At 39.9% G+C, this 21,115-nt stretch overlaps 2 protein-coding genes across 4 annotated transcripts in view; both read left to right on the top strand.

The window, feature by feature from the left end:
• The window catches only part of arhgap29a (Rho GTPase activating protein 29a), a 97,454-nt gene extending 84,145 nt beyond the window's left edge, over positions 1-13,309 (top strand). For all 3 annotated transcript variants that reach the window (XM_036581590.1, XM_036581609.1, XM_036581600.1), the window contains 9 exons: positions 2,663-2,791; positions 5,871-5,969; positions 6,714-6,877; positions 7,946-8,134; positions 8,420-8,557; positions 9,079-9,311; positions 9,818-10,133; positions 10,694-10,808; positions 11,385-13,309. In XM_036581590.1, the coding sequence (XP_036437483.1) occupies positions 2,663-2,791; positions 5,871-5,969; positions 6,714-6,877; positions 7,946-8,134; positions 8,420-8,557; positions 9,079-9,311; positions 9,818-10,133; positions 10,694-10,808; positions 11,385-12,328 (2,327 nt within the window). In that variant the 3' untranslated portion in view covers positions 12,329-13,309. The remainder of the gene's footprint in view (positions 1-2,662; positions 2,792-5,870; positions 5,970-6,713; positions 6,878-7,945; positions 8,135-8,419; positions 8,558-9,078; positions 9,312-9,817; positions 10,134-10,693; positions 10,809-11,384) is intronic.
• A 2,726-nt stretch (positions 13,310-16,035) lies between these two features.
• The window catches only part of abca4a (ATP-binding cassette, sub-family A (ABC1), member 4a), a 110,825-nt gene continuing 105,745 nt past the window's right edge, over positions 16,036-21,115 (top strand). Inside the window, exon 1 of the mRNA XM_036581579.1 lies at positions 16,036-16,187. The gene's annotated coding sequence lies outside the window, so the exon portion shown is untranslated. The remainder of the gene's footprint in view (positions 16,188-21,115) is intronic.

Genomic DNA, 21,115 nt, shown 5'->3' with positions numbered 1-21,115 from the left:
CTTTGTTTGCAGATGTTGTTTTGTTTGTAGGTACTTGGTAGATGCTTACTTTCCATTAAACTCATGTTCGTCTAAATATCTATGAAATTCACCTTAAATTTCCATCACCCTGGCCCTAATCCTAATCCTAACCCACATCCCCCAATCCAAAACCTAATCCTAACCCTAATCCTAACCCTCTTAAGAAGGAACACCAGATAGTTTGTTAATAATTTGAACGTCTGTGGATTATTAACTATGAAAAAACTATGAACAGAAATGTTAATAAAGGTGCAGTAAGCATTCAGAATAATAGTGGTGCATCCCTTACTGAGCTTCTGGAGCTCCACAGCACACAAAGTGGATCCAGCTGAGAGGAAATCAGTTTACCAGCTCTGACGAAAACAGCTTTTGTCCTGTCAGGTTGTCCTCCTGTTTGAATATACGTAGGTTCTCTTCACCTCCTGAATGTAATGTAATTAGAGCCCGTGTTAAGCGTGCTGTGTGATCACGCATTCCTGTTTATCGCCCTCAAAAGGCCAAACCGCGCTTTTTCAACATCACTCTAGATTGCATGACAAAAGAGGGGTTTGGCCGGCTTCCTGTGGAATGCTGTAAGTGAATCAGGCCTAAGTTCAGCTCTCTTTCTGCTGCCGACCTCGAGCCGTTCCTCAGCTAATGACTTCAGATCCTATCTGCTGCTCCGGTCCTGATAAACGTGTTTTGGGGAGAGATGAAACAGCTCCGTTAACGCCTTCAGGACGGACAATGGAGGCCGTGAGAGCGTGTGAACTGGATGTAGATAGAGGGAAGGTTGACAAGGGGTTCAGGGGTGTGGTCCTCTGCTGCAGGTCGTACATGCAATGCATCTTAAAACAGATTACAGCTAACATCTCTTATCAGTAACCCACATCACCAAATCATAGACGTGCCACTTGTTTACTCTTTATGCGTCCTGTGCTCTTCGCTTTAGTTATTATTTTACATACATGCTACTGAATGTGAATATTTCCACTTCAGGTTTTGTTCTGCAGTTTATGTCATGTTTTTGCAGCATTTACATTGTGTGTATGTATACACAACCCCATTTCCCAAGTTGGGATGCTGTGCAAAATGTAAATAAAAACAGAATGAAATGATGTGCTAATCATTTAAGCCTTGTATTTAAGTGAAAATAGTACAAAGAGAACATATCAAATGTTGAAAATAAATATATGCCCATTTTGAATTTGATGCCAGCAACACGTTCCAAAAAAGTTGGGACGGGGGCCTGTTTACCACTGTGTTTCATCACCTCTTCTTTTAACAACACTCTGTAAGCGTTTGGGAACTGAGGAGACACTGCTGTCGTTTTGGAAGTGAAATGTTTTCCCATTCTTGTTTGATATAGGATTTCAGCTGCTCACCAGTTCAGGGGCTCATTTGTCATATTTTTCATTTCATGATGCGGCAAATGTTATTAGTGGGTGACAGATCTGGACTGCAGGCAGGCCAGTTTAGCACCTGGACTCTTTTAATAAGAAGTCATGCTGCTGTAATATATGAAGAATGTGGTTTTACATTGTCTTGCTGAAAAAATCAAGGTGTTCCCTGAAAAAGACGTCATCTGGATGTCAGCATATGTTGCTCCAAAACCTGTATATATCGTTCAGCATTAATGGCGCCTTCACAGATGTGCACGTCACCCATGCCATGTGCACTGATGCCCCCTCATACCATCATGGCTTTTGAACTGTGCGCTGATAACATGCTGGATGGTCCCTCTCCTCTTTAGCCTGGAGGACACAGTGTCCATGATTTCCAAAAAAATTCAAATTTTGATTTGTCGGACCACAGGACACTTTTCCACTTCCCCTCAGTCCGTTTTAAATGAGCTTGGGCCCACAGAAGGTGGCAGCAATGGTATGGCTTGTTCTTTGTGTTTACAAACAGTGGTTTTCAGAAGTGTTCCTGAGCCCATGAGGTGATTTTCACAAAAGAATCGTGTCTGTTTTTTTAATGCAGTGCTGCCTGAGGGCCCAAAGATCACGGCAAGCCAGTAGTGGTTTTCAGCCTTGTCCCTTGCATGCAGAGATTTCTCTGGATTCTTAGTGTTTTTTATTGATATTATGCACCGTAGAAGATGAAATCTCCAAGTTCTTTGCTATTTTACGTTGGCAAATGTTATTCTTGAATTGTTGCACTATTTTCCGTGTTCACAGAGTGGTGAACCCCTCCTTATCTAAACTTCTGAAAGACTCAGCCTCTCTGAGATGCTCTTTTTATACCCAGTCATGTTACTGACCTGTTGCCAATTAACCTAATTAGTTGTGAGATGTTCCACCTGCTTTACCAACTTTACCAGTCTTTTGTTGCCCCTGTCCCAGCTTTTTTGAAACGTGAACCTGTGATAGTATCAGAGCAGGCAGAACACTTAACCGTGCAGGACCAGAGCTGAGAACCACTGCTTTAGCCACTACAGTTTTTACACTTAGTCAGTCCAAGCTCAGAAATGAGTTTAAACACTGCAAAACAACATTCTGTCTAGAAACGTTACTCCACAGAGAGAAAATGTGAACTGTAGAATTTATGAACACCGATAATCTCCATTATATTGTACAGTGTAAACCTTGATGTGGGTGATCCAAAGAGTGATTATGTTTATTTGTGTGTGTGTGTGTGTGTGTGTGTGTGTGTGAGACAGCTCTGCGGATCCAGCCTCAATTTAAACCCTGGTCTGCAGGCAGTCAGGGTGGGGGGATGTGCAGTGACTCGGAAAGTGCAGGGGGCAGCAGTGAGTCTCGCTCCATGGACTCACCTACAGCCAGCCCAGGTACAGTATACACCCACTCATATATATATATATATATATATATATATATATATATATATATATATATATATATATATATATATATATATATATTTCGAATTCAGTGTTGTGTTGCAGATGAATTTATTTTTAAATCATTTTAAAATTTTAAATTGACATCCAGAATGAAGTTAGAACAAAGTTTATATCCAGAATAAAGTTCTAAGAAAATTAATATCCACAATGCCTTGTGTTTAAAAAGTGGGCAAATAAATCAAGACATTATTATAAATAAATAGAATAAATATTGTAAATACATTGAATAAATGTAACAGTATATTGTTTATCTTTTAATAACTTTTTTGTGTTCCAGAATCAAATATTGAGTAAAATGTCTTAAAATACTTTCTAGTGTCTAACCTATAGTATTTAATTAGCATTAAAAAATTTTATAGCATTAAATTGTACATTATTTAATGTTATTATTGACTAAAATAGCAGCAGTTATTATGGAAAGTGATCATAAACTTTTCAGTGATGTAGATAAATATACAAAATACAATATACGCCCATTTTTATGCCTTTACATGATATGAAACATCAGCTTCCATTTACTTTGTGTGAAAATTGCATTCATTGTAATTATTATTATTATTATTAGTAATAGTAGTAGTAGTATTGATAGTATTATAGCACTGGCTCTTGCATTTTCACACACATAGTCACACACATGCTCAAACACTCACGTACACACAGCTTTACTCCTTCATACCTCAAACACTCCTCTAATCACCCGAGGAAAGATCCACCACCACAGACTAGTGAGGGTAAACACAGAAACACAGAAACACGGCCTCTTCCTCAAATCTTCACATACAGCCTGCAGGCGCTCTCCGTATTGTCTGTAGGTATGCTCAGAATGTGTAGACAGAATTACAGTCACTTCACTTTTAAAGAATTTAAGATGCAATTTCCTGTTGTTCTTCATACTCTGGGCCAGTTTCCCAGTCATGGATTAAGCCTAGTCTAAATTGCATGTGAGGAGCCACCACTGAAAATCTTTGTTTAGTCTACCCAGTTAGCAGAATTTGTCTGGGCCACTTGTGGGCCACATCCTTGGCTTGGTCTGGCCCAGTATATGGCTGGGTTCTCAGCCCAGATCTGGCACACACACTATAAACTGAGAAGGACTAAAGGATATGGCCCAAATCTGTCCCCAATCTGGCCCAACTATATTGCTGGTCCACAACATTTATGCCAGTTGTCCCACAAATGTAGACACAAGGCAAAATGGGATGAAGCCATCGAGGATCTGGCCCTATTCTGGCCCGCATGCCTACCATCTACCCGGCAGTCAACCAACACTCACATAGGAAAGCCAGAATCGATCCAGAGCTGCTATCTGCGTGGGCTTGGGCTTAATCTGGGTTTGGGAAATCAGTCCTTTGTTTTAGAAAGTTTATATTAAATTTCTGTAAAAATGTGAAGTCGTTCTCATTGTCACTCATAGTCATTGATGATTAGGTGCTAAAAGTGGAGCCATTCATAGTGGAAAACATTTCACTTTGAAGTGATCTGAAAATATTTTAATCCTTTAAGATGTTAGGTTTGACACTTCACACTGATCAAATCTGCACAGCCGTGTCTCTGAGTATCCACATCACACACATACTCAAATCACACTCAGCTCTTAATGGGCTACCAGACATCAGATGTACATAGTTTTACCCGTTTAGCTAAAATGTAGTCAATAAGCCAAGGCGTGTTTGGTCTATAAAGTTGGCTTCTTTAGTTATTGTACTAAAGCTACAAAGCTAATGTAGCTAACAAGCATTTAAATCTTACACACCACCAATTAGCATTGTGCTAACTGCATAACTGCCTCATAACATACCTCACTGTTAAGCTGTTTATTAATTAGCTGTTCATTTATTAGCTGTTTGTGTTTATCTCACATAGATGTATCTGGTGTGTGTGTGTATGTGTGTGTATGTATGTGTATATATATATATATATATATATATATATATATATATATATATATATATATATATATATACACATATTTAAACAATAGCACACTGCACGGCTAAAATCAGTAGCAGCAGCCTGTGCTTTAGTCCATGTTTAAAGATAACAGTGTGTCATACAGGGTCAAAAACCACATGATAAAGTCCTGTAGAGATAATGAACCTCCACACTGTTTGAGGTAAGCAAACACAGTAGATAGATGCAGGTAGCACCATGCTAACTGCTGTACATTAGCTTCCATTACTTAGCCATGTTAGCCTCGTAGCTCCAGTGCAAAACTAAAAAACCCATACAGGGTTTAAAGATGTGATACATGATCAAAACCCACATAATAGAGACTATTAGAGACACTGAACAAGTACACACAGTTTGAGATAAGCAAACACAGTAGATAGATGCAGGTAGCACCATTAGCTTCCATTACCTAGCTACTTTAGCCTCATAGCTCTAGTGCAGAACTAAAAAACATACAGGATTGAAGGATGTCATACAGGATTAGAAACCACATAATAAAGTCCTTTAGAGGTACCGAACAACTACACAGAGTTTAAGGTAGGCAAACTCAGTAGATAGTCGCAGGTAGCAACATGCTAACTGCTGAACATTAGCTTCCATTACCTAGCTACATTAGCCTCGTAGCTCTAGTGCAGAACTAAAAAAAACACATCACACAACAAACATTGACTGACATTTTGGGTAAAGGGGAAATTAAATGGGATCTTTTTGACTAAACTATCATTGGTCATCTACAGGAGGCTTGTGTGTAATATCAGGCCTTTCTTGGCGGTCATTAGCAGCAGTGCTCTGAGAATGGAGGCCGAGACTGATTAGCGATCAGAAGTGTGAATGGCTCTCGGGTGGGACTCAGAGCAGGTCATGATCCCTGACATGCGCTCACTGCTGAGGAAGCACTTTAAAGGCAGAGGTCCTCCTCTGTCTGTCCAGAACTCACTTGTATGTGGGCAGCACTAGAAGCTGCCTCTGAGGACGCTAGCTTTGGCCCAGAACAGGCTTGTATGCTCTGTGGAAGAAATGAGGCTCATAGCTGGACTTCTCTGCCCTGCTCTAGGGGACTTTAAGAGGAGGCTTCCCCGGACCCCCTCCACGGGAACCATGTCGTCGGCAGATGACCTGGACGAGAGAGAGCCCCCCTCGCCTTCTGATAATGGTGAGAATTTGGGTTTTCGGACCGGAATTAAACATACTATACATTTAAAACCAGACGATATGAACTGAAGTTTACATTATGATATTTTCTGGACGATATTGATATTGAATCATGATTTACTCACCAGTATTATTATTATTATTATTATTATTAAAACAACAATAACAATAATAGTAATAATAATAATGATTATAATAGTATTTTACAGTATGCAAAAGTTGGTCAAATGACAAGTTTTGTTGATTTTCAGGTATTGCACTGTGGTAATAGGTAGTTTACAACACAATGAGTATAAACATAACTAGGAATAAAGTCAGCAAATAAGCAGTATTTGCGTTAAGAGGATGTGTTGAATTATTATGACTATCAACAAAACGTCATTTGACTAGGGGCGCCAAAACTTTTGCACAAAGCTGTGAATTAAATTTTGTAAGCTGACAGTGACACAAGGTTCCTCCTTAACCTTAGAAACCCAAACATGCGCTCCAGTAGAATCCTTCATACTCCAGTCTAGGCAGGTTTTCCCTCTCAACCTTAAACAGTGTCAGACTGCAGAAAGCCTTCAGGACGTCCTGCAACAGTGACGCTCTTTGGGGTTGTTACTTCACAGGATGTGTAGAATTCTAGGTATGCTGACTGGCCGCTACGAGCAGCAGCAGGTTGGATGTGCAGAGCATGTGTTGAGAGATTTAAATGTTCCTGGACAGAGGACTCGGTTAGACCGTTTTGGCCTGTGCTCCTCAGGGCTGAACGAGATGGTGACGGAGACGGCCAGCTCCCCCGGGCCCTTCCGGAACACGCAGATGTCGAAGGCGGCGCAGACGCACAAGCTGAGGAAGCTGCGGGCACCGTCCAAATGCAGAGAGTGCGACAGCCTGGTGGTGTTCCACGGCGCAGAGTGCGAGGAGGTAAGCTCTTTCCAAATGCAGTTCACGCCGGTTAATACTTGAAGGGGAATTCCACCAATTTTTTTAAATTTCTGCATAAGTCACTCAGCGTTTTGGTGTGAAATGCTTTGTTCTAGAGAAAATTACTAAGTCAGAATTGCTCACAGAGGTGGTGATAGGAATCAGACGTCCACCTCTAAAAGCTCCCTCACAGAAAGTTATTACATTAGATTATTACAAATGTGCTGCATTATGACAGAGACACTGTTTATGACAGTTTGAGAGAAGGTTTTGGCCTAAAACGTATTCTTTTAGACACCTTTATGACAGAGAAGTGCATGCAAGGCAAACTAGTCCACAAAGAGAGATTATCACCATCATCAACATCACATATAAAAACTCGGAAGACACCTGTAGGGTCACTAGTTGTTTTGGATAGCAAATGAAGTGGCTAGCTATATGTGCAGACCTTGTGACCACTGGTTCTGGCCACCACTACTGTAAAGAAAAGTTGGTAGGTGGTGTGGAAAGTGCAGATTGTTAACTTTCAATCTACGCCACAGTTATGTTTGTAAGTAGAAGAAGGGATATTTTATTTGAATTTGAATTTAATGCTTAGTTACAGTTGTTCTGTTTTGTTTTCTGTACATTCTTTACATTTTTGTCATGTTTTATTTGTGAAAACAATCAGAAAAATGCTGTAAGTGCAGACTTGAACCAGTAAATTAAATGCAAATGTTGTTTGTTATGCAGTTAGCTATTTATATTGACAGTATTGACGTCATAGTTGGGGAAAAAACTCATAGAAGCTCAGTGTTTTGTCTCAGGAGTGTGTCTCTCTTCATTTAAGTCCATGCAAAGTAAATTATCTGTTTAGTGGACACTCGCCTGACTTTCCTGAGAAGATAAAAAAAGCTTTTTTTTTCCCCTTTTTTTGTTTTGACCAGCAGTTTAAAGTAGATTATACGTTAACTTACTCGGCTAGCCTTGGGATCTTCATGTACGTTTTAGAAAGCACATCATTTATACATAAACATGTTATTCTCTCTCTTTCTCTCTTTGTTTTTCCTTACTTTCTCTCGTCTCCAGTGTTCCCTGGCCTGCCATAAGAAGTGTCTGGAGACGTTGGCCATCCAGTGTGGTCATAAGAAGCTGCAGGGTAAACTGCACCTGTTTGCTGTGGACTTTGCCCAGGCGGCCAGAAACAGCCCAGACGGAATTCCCTTCATCATCAAGAAGTGCACCTCAGAGATCGAGAACAGGGCGCTCAGCATCAAGGTGTGTCCTTTATTCTGTTCCACACTTCACTGTACACTGGGACCATAGCGATTGACCTGCTTAGGGGTGGGCGATATTACGATATCGTGATAAATCACGTCACAGTACGCTACTCTGAGTATATGATGGGTATCATCAGTCCTTTTAGAATACTAAACAACTGCGCATATCATAAAAAAAAGACATTTAGACCAATTATAGACAAAAACCTGTGTGCAGTAACTGAATAAACTGCATAGTAACAAGTGGCCATATGACTCACTTGTAGTTCTGCTTTGTTTATAGGGAATCTACAGAGTCAACGGGGCCAAATCCCGCGTGGAGAAACTGTGCCAAGCTTTTGAGAACGGCAAAGATTTAGTGGAGCTCTCTGACCTCTACCCTCATGACATCAGCAATGTCCTCAAACTCTACCTGCGACAGGTACGCATCCACATCATCTAAGTCTGCTTGATTTGATGGTAATGGATGGATATCTTTGCTGCATGAGTAAAACCTTGCATCTCCAAAATTTTACAGGAGAAGGAAAAACTTTCTAAACTTTGAATGGAAGTTAATGTAAGAAGATTTTTTTCAGTCATTTTGAAGCATTTCTGTTCAGTTCATCATGAAATTTTAACACAATGTAAAGTGTGAGTGGAGTTTTTGAATTAGACCGAAATGTAAAAACGGACAAAAATGGAGATACAAGGTTTTATTCTGACAGCCATGATATACTAGATAAAAATGGGGCAGATAACTTATAAAATGCATTATTTAACTGAAATTTGGTTATTTCAGGATTAATATTAGAATCATTTTATGGCCTACATGCATCTACATGTGCTCTAAAACGTGTACTGTCACTAATGAACAGTGCAGAACATAAGTAGTACCTTAGTGCAGGTACAAGTAATGCCTGCTCTCCCTGTAAATAAGCAAAATTATCATTTGCTCCTCCACAGCTTCCAGAACCTCTCATCCTCTTCCGTTACTATAACGACTTCATCGGTCTCGCCAAAGAGTGTCAGAGCATCATCGTGGATGAGGCGGAGATGTCTGGGGGCAGTCCGGCCTCCGATGCGCCGCAGGTCAGCGTGGAGCTCAACCGGGTCCTCTTTAAGATCAAAGACCTGCTGCGGCAGCTTCCGGCCACTCACTACAAAACCCTGCAGCTGCTCATACGCCATCTGCACAGGTAACAGCTCCAGATTCACGCAGGGCAGTTATGCTTTTATACTGCTACAGTGTTCTTTGTAACAGTGGATTCTCATATGACCAAAATTATTAGGGGCGCACCGTCATTTTGGGCTGAAAATGGGCAAAACTGTTAGTTTAGGTTTTTAGCCATTTTTAGTCCAAGATTAATTGCAGAGCAAGGCCTACAAAACACTACAAACCATTTCAGTGGGAACGAGAATTAGAAACAGTGGTTAAAAAGAAGCCGTTTTCTTTGCCCTCCTGGACCAATTATTACAGACACAGTTCAAACAGCAACAACAATAACAAAAATAAATAAATTGAGATTAATGCATTAATAAAAACCCAATTCTCTGGTTTGGTTTTTGGCCAAAAATTTTCACGATTAAAAAAATATTAGAATAGTTGTCATTGGCATTTTTTATAATTGTAAATATGTTTATTTATTTATTCATTCATTCATTTATTGATTTATTGTAATGTAACATTTTTCTTTTATTCCAGGGTGACGGAGAAAGCCGAGGAGAACAAGATGACCGCCAGTAACCTGGGCATCATCTTCGGCCCCACGCTGATCAAACCGCGGCAGGCCGACGCCGACGTCTCGCTCTCCTCTCTGGTGGACTACCCCTACCAGGCCCTGATCGTGGAGCTGCTCGTCAGACATTACGAGATGATCTTCGATACTCCGCTGAGCCCCCTCCCGGCAGCCTGCCCGGTGGGGGAGAGCTCCCCCCTCCCCATAAAGTCCCGCTTCACTCCGCAGGAGAAAGAGCAGCGGCTGAGCCGCCACTCCAGGTCCCTGGTGGACATTAAAGAGGTCAGTGGCTTTTAATGACCATGTAGGGCTGCACAATATGGGCATTACTTTAGGTATTACTTTAAAGGTAAAGGATTACTCTCTTAATGTTTGCAAGTTGACACAGTTAAAAGTAGTGTTTTTTGCAGAATCTGAATCAGAGTCGAGTTTATTTGACATAAAAATTAACTTTAAAGAAAATCTTGGTGTTTGATCACAACACGACACATTCCACACATTTTATATCTATATCCACCCTAAATGTAGACCTTATCCATTCATTTACTGTATTACAGATTTAAAATGTTAAAAACATCAGTTGTACGACAGGTAAATAACTATTTGCATGCAGTAAGACAACAAAACTGTAAATATTTAGGAACAAACAATATTTCTAGTTTCCAGTCTTGGTATTTTCTCCTCTCTGACACACGTTAATTGTCAAGAGCAGAAAAAACACCAACACGTTCAACGCACGGGGTCCGAGGAGTCAGTATTGTGCAGCCCTAGTTCTTTGTTGCTGTTGTTGACTGTGTCTGGTTCTCTGAGAGAGACTGACAGGCCCTATTGTGTCCTTACAGAAGCACCAGAGTGCTAAGATGTATAAACGGCACTCCTCCGTTATCCCCTCCACCCACCTCCTGGAAGAGGTGAAGGAGGTGAAAGTAAGACCTGATGAGACGGACTTTACTGCTGGTTAGTATTAGTAGTGAATATGAAGGAGTAATTTAGCGAATTGAAACAAATTTCCCTTTATTACTGATGTAGACACCCAACAAATATGTTTGTTGGGATCCAGAGGTCTTTAGTTTTTCTCCAAAGCTAATGCTGCTAGCAGAAAATGATAGTTTGTGTATGCTAGTTAGCAATAACTGCATGGCTAAGTCGTTATACGCTCTTAAACATACTGCTATTACTGTTTTTAGCTGTGTACAAATGTTATACAGTGTCAGGAAACATATCATCACATGTGTTTGAGATTATTTAACACAGTTCAAGGCAGGGGATGCAGTTAGCACCATGCTAATTGGTAGGGTAGGCCTCTGTTACTTGTAAGCTACTTTATCCTCGTAGCTGAGGTGCAAAAGTAAAGAAGCAAACCCCAGATACAAAACATTTCTTGGCTGATTTATTACATTAGTGAGAAAAATTGTGTAAATTTTCACCTAACTATGCTTTTGATGGCTCATATTAAAAAAAACAAAGACTAGAAAAGCCATTTTCGATGTTTTCTTCATGACCGTTGTGCTAATCTGTTCAATTATCATGTAGTTGTAGATGATGATTCGGAAGACATGAACGGAGTGCTGTCTTCGAGCGTCCCAGAAATGCAGAACTCGCCCGGGTTGTGTAGACGGAACCACGTTAGCAGGGTGCAGCTACGGCCGCCGCGTTCCAAACTGACCTCTCGACCCGTCAGCCTGCCCGCCGAGCGCCTCCTGAACCGAGTGGACGAACGCAACGCCCGGAACTCCGCCGACCAGCCGGAGACGAGAGGTCGGGACCCCGCCATTGAGGAGGTGTCGGAAGAGGAGAGGCCGAAGGGTCGGGCCAGGAACCACCACAGGAACACCTACATCGACACGCACACGCTGCGTAGGACTTGGGATAAGCAGTACAAACACTACGACATCCCTTCTCGGACTTCCATGATCGTGGCTAAGCTGCCCGAGGACACCGACGCGAGCCAGAGCATCCCTCTCTCGACTTCAGCACCATCAGACTCCTTCCCGGAGCGCGCCAAAACCACTAGCGCCTTTTTTAACGCTAACAAGGCCTATGCTGTAGCGGCGCAGCCTGGCCAGAGAGAGGGCGACAGCGAGCACGGTCCTGTTCCCACAGCGTTCAGACCTCCACGGACCCTGAAGCCCCCGCCCGGAACGTTCTACAAACCGCCAGGGAACCAGGCTAAAATGTTAGCGTTAGCAGACGCTGGGACAAAAGCGAACCCCACTAACAGCGCAGAGGACGAGGATGAGGAGGAGGAGGAGGAAGAGGAAGAGGAGGAGGAGGAGGAGGAGGAGGAGGAGTTTGGCCTGGAGGTCTCAGTGGACGAGCCTGAGGTTGAGGCCCAACAGGCCAGCCCTCCCTCACCTCCTCAGTCGCCCAGCTCCAGCCCCGAGGAGCTTAGCCAAAACCAGGCCAAGCCGGTCTACCAGAGGTTCAGGGCCCGGCGCATGCAGGACTTAGAGAACAGGGAGGCTCACTTTGTATGAGCGTGTGTACAGATAGGGAGAACTGTGAAGAGACCCAAGGAAGCATTTTATACATATGATTATATAGGTTTTATATATATATATATATATATATTAATATATTATTCATGGAGATGGCAGCTTGTAATGATCGTACAAGCGCATGGACCAGTATTAATACAGGATGCACTTAGCCTTGTTACATCATGTCTTAATCCAAGAATAAAAAAAAAACAAAAAAGAGAGCAAAAGATGGACCTAAACAGAAGGCCTAACTGAAATTTGAACACCGGTTCGTAGTCGTGATCGTAATTCCACAGCTGATTTGAAGGACTCTACTCAGAATCCCCCCATTTACTGTGCAATTTAACAGGTATAATTTGCATCGTACTAAACCTTTAATATATGCATATAGTATATTGCTGTATTTTGTATGTTTTACGCCAAAAAAAGTTGATAAAAACTGTTACAGTTGTGCAAAATCACTTTTTTTTTACAACCAATTAATGTACTTACGAGGACTCACTCTGCGGTCTTGACATTTCAGTTCATTGTAATGCAGTATTTTGTTCAGGATCACGACAGAAGTGGTTTTACATTACAGTGTCCTGTATTTGCCAAAGTTTGGTGTTAATCTTTTACAGGGTTTTTGTTTTACCGTTGTTACACACGCTGCACATGTGCTGGTTTTTTATATCATTTGCTTCATTCTGTGCACAGAACATGTCTATATTTTGTCTTAACTGTTATTTCTGGCAACTGTGGACTTCCGGAAATGTTTCAATCATTAAACAGAAAATTTTTTCCAAAGGATTTTTTAATGTAAATGGCATACATGTTGAAGCTAACTGTGGAAATCAGAGATTTTGCCAAAATAAGTGCTTGTTTTAATGGAACTGTATCACCTTCCCACATTTTCATACTGTTTCCATTCTATTCAGTGTACGAAACAGCTAGCCGACAGTGTGAGAAAACACTTTTGTAACTTATTAAAAAAGTGGATGACAAATGTTTATTTCTATGATTATTTTTATTATTTCTAATGCTTCCTGCACTTGCGGCTCAAAATGTGGTCAAATGGAAAGGTCAGTATGCCACTTCTATGCTAAATGTGGCCTGTTTGGAAGTCCATAAAAAGCATTAGGTGTCCAACACGCCCGTTTATTTACGGACCGCTTGGCTTTCCATAGCAGCCATCGAGGAGGCGGATTAAAACAAGCTGATTAGAGGCTCTGCCTGAGTCTCAGGTGGAATAATGTACAGCTTCTGCGCCGAGAAGTGGTCGCCTGTGCACAGCCATGGTCTTCATCCCATGGAGCCCTAGAAACCCATCATCCACCTGAGGTGAGTTTTCCTTTGCATTCGGTCTGCATTGGGTAACGACCTTATCAGCTGGTGGGCTGCTAAAGATAATGAGGTCTACGGGATTTACTGGCGTAATACTTTGGCATGGTCTCGTTAGAGTAGATGCTCATGTTGGCCAAATTTGTGAAACAAGCTTTTTGGGTCGTTCTCCATTTGGAGGGGAAACCATGCCACAAAGTCTGCAGGGCTTAAAAAGATGCTTAAAATATTAGGCACAGCTCCAAAAGTCGGTATGCTAAGATTAAATCATACTTTTCCCTTATGATTTCTCTGATTTTCCTTTTTTATCCTGTTTCATGTTCGCTCTGCATCTGTAAAACAGCTTGTCACAAAAACAATTTTCAACCATTTTAATATAAAATAATATTTTTAAGAGGAATTCATATAAAACAGATTCATGTTTACTTTTGTATCATTAACTTATATCATTAACGTTATTTAAAACGTTTAAGAAATGTATTTTATTTAAAAAATTCATTTGTCAGAGATTTCGGTCACTGGTGTCATCAGGACTCTTATTCTACATTTTAACACAGTATTTCCTGCTCTATTAAACTGCTTCTTTGGGTCGAGGCTCATCAGACAGTCACACTCGCTCACTATATTTCATTAATTTATTAATAATTCTGTTTATCAGGCAGCTCATAACTTCTATGTGTCACTGGTGTTGTGTGCTTTAATGGCTGGGTGATTAAGATTTTGTCAAAATAATGTTATATTATCATTTTTATTACTGATTTTAAATAGTTACACAAGGTCACCTGATCAGCCAATGAGTCAGCCAGTTTACAAAACCCTCAGTTTTAACCAGAGTGTCACTGGAGTCACCGTCACTGGTGTTACACCATATTCATACAACACCAGTGACTGTAACACACGTTTGGAATTAAGCTTCTTTTTGCATATATAACATATATACATATATAACAGGAGATGTTAATGGACATATTAAGGTTATTTAGTTTTGGGATGAAAGAAACTGATTTTGTAAAAATTTATCCACCTGAATTCCCACTCCAAATGGAGAGCGGCCCATTTGGTTCATAAGAGGACAAACAAAGCCACAGGTGAAAATCACTCTCTCATCTGTTATTCAGCAAAGAAGAAGTAAAAGTAAATACCAAAGGCAAAATTAAGTAAAACAAAAGTATGAGGTCCAAAATCTCCTGGGTCAATCTAACATCTAACAGAACAGAAACTGAAGATTTTTCTGCTCTTTTTGGATCCTTTTGGTCTGAAATAAAACCCTGACACTCCAAAGACAGCAACAGTAAAGCATTTCATACACTGTCAATCATGTAACATTAGACGACTAAAAGGGAATCGAAGGAAAAAGGAGATTCCTCATTCGGGAGTTTGGAATCATTCATTGTTTTCAGTAATACAAAACCAAGAGCTGTTCTAGATACATGTAAATAACTGACTCCAATATGATGATAAATAGCACTATAGAAAATGAAGTTTATACAAAAAGATACTGTAAGATTTCTATAGTTCTATATGATACAGTCTAATACTGCTGTACTATCCTGGATTATTTCCCTGTAACAGCCCTGTAATGCTGTCTTATAGTATCTATAATACATGTATACTATAATGCAGTAAACTACAGTAACTGTGTGAATTTACTGTATTATTTATTTGGGGTATTCTTGTATTAATATACACTGGTCAAATGATGTTTCAGTGATTTTTTTTTTTTTTTACTGTTTATTTATAGAATTTGACATATTTGAGAAAAATAAAACATGAAATGTGGCCTGTGCAAAAGTTATTGTATATGTTATGTTTTATTGTTTTTAAACCCAGCAAATAAATAGAAATTGTGCAGTAAAATTAGCAGAAAAATGTTTGTTAAATGTTAATGTGTTGATATTTTCACTTAGAAAATCAACAAAACATGCACTTTGACCAGGGGTGCTCACACTTTTGTATTCAACTGTATTAGAATATGAAAAGTGATTTTTTTAATGTTCTGCTTGGAGATTTTATTTGTTTAATTCATTATTTAAAGTCTTATATAAATAGATAGGTACAGTATATCATTCATCATCCAGTAACTTTTAACTAAGACTGTTAAAATTGAATAAAACAATTAAAAATACTGCTTCATATGGAGCCCCTAAAGTAATAATAAAAAAAAATACACATTATTTAAAAAAATTATATATATATATATATATATATATATATATATATATATATATATATATATTGATCGAGGGGCTTATACTAGTTTATACTATCATATAGATGTCTAGTCTATTATACTGAAATCTGCTCTGTATAAGTTGTTACTGAATATTGAATTCTTTAATATGTCACGTGACTCCAGCACAGCCGTGAACTCGGTGTAAGTGAAAACAGCCCTTTGTGCTGTGAGACTCTCAGAGCCATTAAAGTGCGCTTAAGCTGAGAAGTTAGTGGTTTTACTGCCCAGCTGTGGACTCGTATCGGTCACATAGCGAAACTGTGAGGTCAGTGGGAGCTGGGCTACGTGACAGGCTGAGTGACGGTGAGAGTGAAGCACTGCACGGCTGTCTGTCTGTCTGGCTGTCTGTCCGAGCTGAACGGATCCGTGCTTTTACAGACCTGCAGCTCTCTATTCACCTCTGAACCAGTCCGCTCACTGACGAGGACCAAAGGTCAACTTCAGGCCACGTGGGCGCGCGCGCAGGTGGCTGATTTTGGGCGCTCATTTTGTACAGGCTGTGGCTTTTAGCAGTAAGAAAAGCAGCCAGAAGAAACAGACGAAAACAACTAATCAGGGGATATATATATATATATATATATATATATATATATATATATATATATATATATATATATATATATGTGTGTGTGTGTGTGTGTGTGTGTGTGTGTGTGTGTGTGTGTGTACTGTGTATGTGTGTGTATGTGTGTACTGTGTATGTGTGTGTGTGTGTGTGTGTGTGAGTATATATTATATGTATACACACGTATATGTATACATATTCTGTCTTTATCACGTGCCTCAGAGTGGCCAATGTGCGCTCTGTAACGTGGCTGGGAAATGATTAAAGGGCCCATTTCTTACATTTTCTCTTTCATTTAATTTTTTTTCCACTGCGGTCCTTTTATAACGTTTTGTGTCACTTTACATACCAGAAACAGTCATAATTTTATTTTTGCATGATCATTTTTTAGCCGGTCTTTATCCCTTAGAATTGAACAGGCTGTCTTTGTTACTGTGCCTTTAAGACTGTTTTATGTAAAGATATGTAAAACGCTCTGCTCTGATTGGCTGCCTTGTATTGCGCCTCCTTCACAAAGCAGTCCGGGCTGAAACACTCCTTATAACTTCAGCGTGAATGGGCGGAGCTAAACTGCTGTGGGCGGGTATATGTAAAGGTGTTGGTTTGCAGAAACAGTGGATTCAAAACAGGTTGTTTTTGCTGCTTGTTTTTCATATAAGGACTATATGGACTGTTCTGAAACCTTTCAACCTTTACTCTGTCGCTCCTGGAACAGAAAACAGCATCTTTACTTTTTCATGAATTAATTCATTCATTCATTTGCTGCAGAGTGGCTAACATCAATCTATCTTCACTCAGGAGCAGCTAGCTAAGCTAAGCTAAGACTGCTAACCTGAGTCTGTGAGCTTGTTTTGATCTTTATATTAAGGTTACTTGTTTTCAGACTTTTCAAATAGCCAATTCATAAGTAATATCTTATTAGCTAATAAACACTAACTAACGTTAGTTAGGTGGATGGAAGGCTGGAATAACGTAGGACAGGAATGTCAGCTTTGGAACGGGTTTGTTTACCGTGCGGTGTGACGGGGTCCACGGCTCACCAACCTCAATATTTTTACAACTTTTGGTGACGATAATCCCAGAGCTGTCATGTATTTTACATGTTACATCATGTGCACACATATGTAATATGTTTTGAGACATTTAGCATAAATGAAGTATATCGTCCCTTCATTTATGCTAAAATGCAATTTTTTCTTTTTGCTTTATGTGAAAATTTCATTATGATTGGACCAATAGAAATGCTTTCAAACTGCTTCAAATAAAATCTCTAAATTAACTGAAAGTTTTTTTTTTTAATAATGATGATGTACACCGATCAGACATAACATTATGACCACCTCCTTGTTTCTACACTCACTTACTATATAGGTGCACTTTGTAGTTCTACAGTTACAGACTGTAGTCCATCTGTTTCTCTGATACTTTGTTAGCCCCCTTTTACCCTGTTCTTCAGTGGTCAGGACCCCCATGGACCCTCACAGAGCAGGTACTGTTTGGGTGATGGATCATTCTCAGCACTGCAGTAACACTGACGTGGTGGTGGTGTGTTAGTGTGTGTTGTGCTGGTGCGAGTGGATCAGACACAGCAGTGCTGCTGGAGTTTTTAAACACCTCAGTGTCACTGCTGGACTGACAATAGTCCACCAACCAAAAATATCCTGTGGGCAGCGTCCTGTGGGCAGCGTCCTGTGACCACTGATGAAGGACTAGAGGATGACCAACACAAACTGTGCAGCAGCAGATGAGCTATCGTCTCTGACTTTACATCTACAAGGTGGACTGACAAGGTAGAAGTGTCTAATAGAGTGGACAGTGAGTGGACACAGTGTTTAAAACTCCAGCAGCACTGCTGTGTCTGATCCACTCAGACCAGCACAACACACACTAACACACCACCACCACCACGTCAGTGTTACTGCAGTGCTGAGAATGATCCACCACCCAAATAGTACCTGCTCTGTGAGGGTCCATGGGGGTCCTGACCACTGAAGAACAGGGTAAAAGGGGGCTAACAAAGTATGCAGAGAAACAGATGGACTACAGTCTGTAACTGTAGAACTACAAAGTGCACCTATATAGTAAGTGGAGCTGATAAAATGGACAATGAGTGTAGAAACAAGGAGGTGGTCATAATGTTATGCCTGATTGGTGTATGGTCTTTTATTAATAATATCCAGCGCAGGGTAGGGAATCATTTTTAAGAGGCAGGTGTTTTCCCTTACTGACAGTAATTAAGGGACATTTTATACAGAAATGGGCCACTTTGTTTTAACATACAAAACATTTGACCGTAATCAGAACACAGTCTAGCAGGTTATTCTCGACTACTCTTGGTGTGCTTGGGCTAAAATATCATCGTTTTCAGCAGCTTCTCCTAAAATAGAAGAGGCCTATTGTGGAAATCAAGATCTATGAATGCTTTAAATGTCCATTTGTTAGTTAAATCATATTAATTTACTACCTTGTTTTATTCCTTGAGTTTTAATGGCAAAATGTTGAATGTGCACTGAAATTATAGCACTTTGACTGATTCAAATGTGTTAATCAGTTGCATCGGTTACTATTTTTTTCCCTTCGCTGCTGCTTATTTATGATGCTGGTCCACCATCTTCTCTAAGTGAAGTGTTTTCCACCCCCAGGCCTGTAGTCCACCTGCACTGCAGTGTATTAGAGCACTGCTGGAGGACTACAGCACTAAAACCAGGAAACGCAGGGTTAAATAACTCTAGTCCTGGAGGGGCTACAGCATCGTTTCAACCACTGAAGGGTTTGATAAGTATCTGGCAAGACAAATGGGAGGTGTTAGAGTAGAGAAGGGACTAATCACTTCACAATGGTCATCAGTCATCACTGGATGTGCCTGTGATGTCAGTCTTCATTCCTGTGGGGCTAAAGCAGGGCGTTAGCTTTTTCCTGACTCACTCATTCTACTCAAAAAGGGCTTAATAGTCCATTAAAGCGTGCTAAACAAATGCCAAAGCGTCCAGTGCTGTGGCCCTCCAGCAATGCAGTTTTACAATTATCCAATTAAGAAGTTCCCAAACCAGCCCCCCCACACCTACTCTATGTTTTGGTTCAGTTGAGCTTCTAGTGCACAGGTTATTATCAGTTGATTACCTGGTAAAGGTGGATTGGAGGCAACTCACTTAAGAGCATTTTGTTTAATTTGTGCATAATTTTCTATTTTATTTTATTGACTTTCATTTTCAGGTACATTTTACTGTGTTTTTTGTTCGTAATCTCGTATTCTGTATCAAGGTTGAGTAATTTGCATTGCCATATTTTTATTTTGTTATTTTTTTCCATTCTATTTTGTTCTACCTATTTTTAGAAGCTTTGAAAGATTTTTTGGTAATACTTTCTATGAATCCTGTGTTCATACTGCAATATAAATGCATTAATAAGGTGTTATATGGCACACATAATGCCTTATAATACTGGGCATAGGTTTGTATAATTGCTCTTAAGTAGTTATGATTGCATGCATAAAACTTTATAAAGCAAGAGTGTATGACATAAAGTCAGGTTCCATAATGCATTATAATATCTGTACACACTAATAACTATATATAACAATTTGTAGAGCTTTATTACAGGTTTGTTGTACCTTATAGAACTAGAACAAGGTTGAGAACCTCTGCTATAAGGTATATTTCGCTGCTGTCGGAAGAAAAGCTCGTTTCTCCAAAATGGTAACTTTACAGGAGAAGGAAAAAACGTACTTTACTTTTAATGTAAGTCAATGGAACCAGACTTTTTTCTAAGTCAATTTGGGATGTTTTTTTTGATCCATTCATCATGAAATTTATACCCAATGTAAAGAACAACAGGTATTTTCAAATTATGTCAAAAACCGAAAAACGTCAAAATGAGATACAAGGTTTGTTCTGACAGCAGCGATATACATATGCATGAAGGCCCACAAGAAAAACGTCATTATTGGGATATTTTCAGTGCAGTGATATTTGTGGTCCTACTCTTGCAATATGTGTATCATTGAACATGAAATCATGAAATATCAGAATCTAACTGAATATTGGTACAAGTGGGCAACTGAAAGTTCGGGTGTTTCTATAGGCAAACTGACGAAGCTTCCTTTGTGCACTGTTATCGCAGGGCTTGTGTTAATATTGCTAACTGTTTAATGTTAAGTCAATTATTTTTTCACTTATTTTTATGTCAAAATGCCATCTCAGGCCCACTACGGACCACTGGCTCCCCTCAGTGTAGGTCCGAGGACCACTAAGGGGTGCTTCACGGCTCACCTGTGGTCCCCATTCCCAGTGGTTGAGAAACCCTGCCTTATAGAGCAGCATAAGAGCTCCTTACAGGCTCTGTCGTTAGTGCTTCTTACTTGTTTAAAGCTGGAATCAGCAAAGCTACCTTAAAGCTATTGCTACTGTTAGCTGTACTCCTAAACAAGGCAGCTGTCAGTAGCTTGTTAGCATCGTTATCCGCTGGCTAATGTACAGGAGCTCTCTTGGTTGCTAACTGCTAACAGTCTAGCACATGTAGCCAGCTGGCCTCGCATTACAGTTTCTAGGTAGCTAAAAATAAACAAACTCTATTAATGCCACACAACATATACATATTATGCTTTTTTAATAAAACAAAACAATAAAACAAATAATTTAAAGAAAAAAAATAATTTGAAGCACCACCT

Source organism: Colossoma macropomum, unplaced genomic scaffold (assembly GCF_904425465.1).
Source record: "Colossoma macropomum unplaced genomic scaffold, Colossoma_macropomum, whole genome shotgun sequence".
Taxonomy (NCBI): domain Eukaryota; kingdom Metazoa; phylum Chordata; class Actinopteri; order Characiformes; family Serrasalmidae; genus Colossoma; species Colossoma macropomum.
Note: the sequence above shows the minus strand (reverse complement) of the source record. Positions and strands in the feature narration are given on the sequence as shown.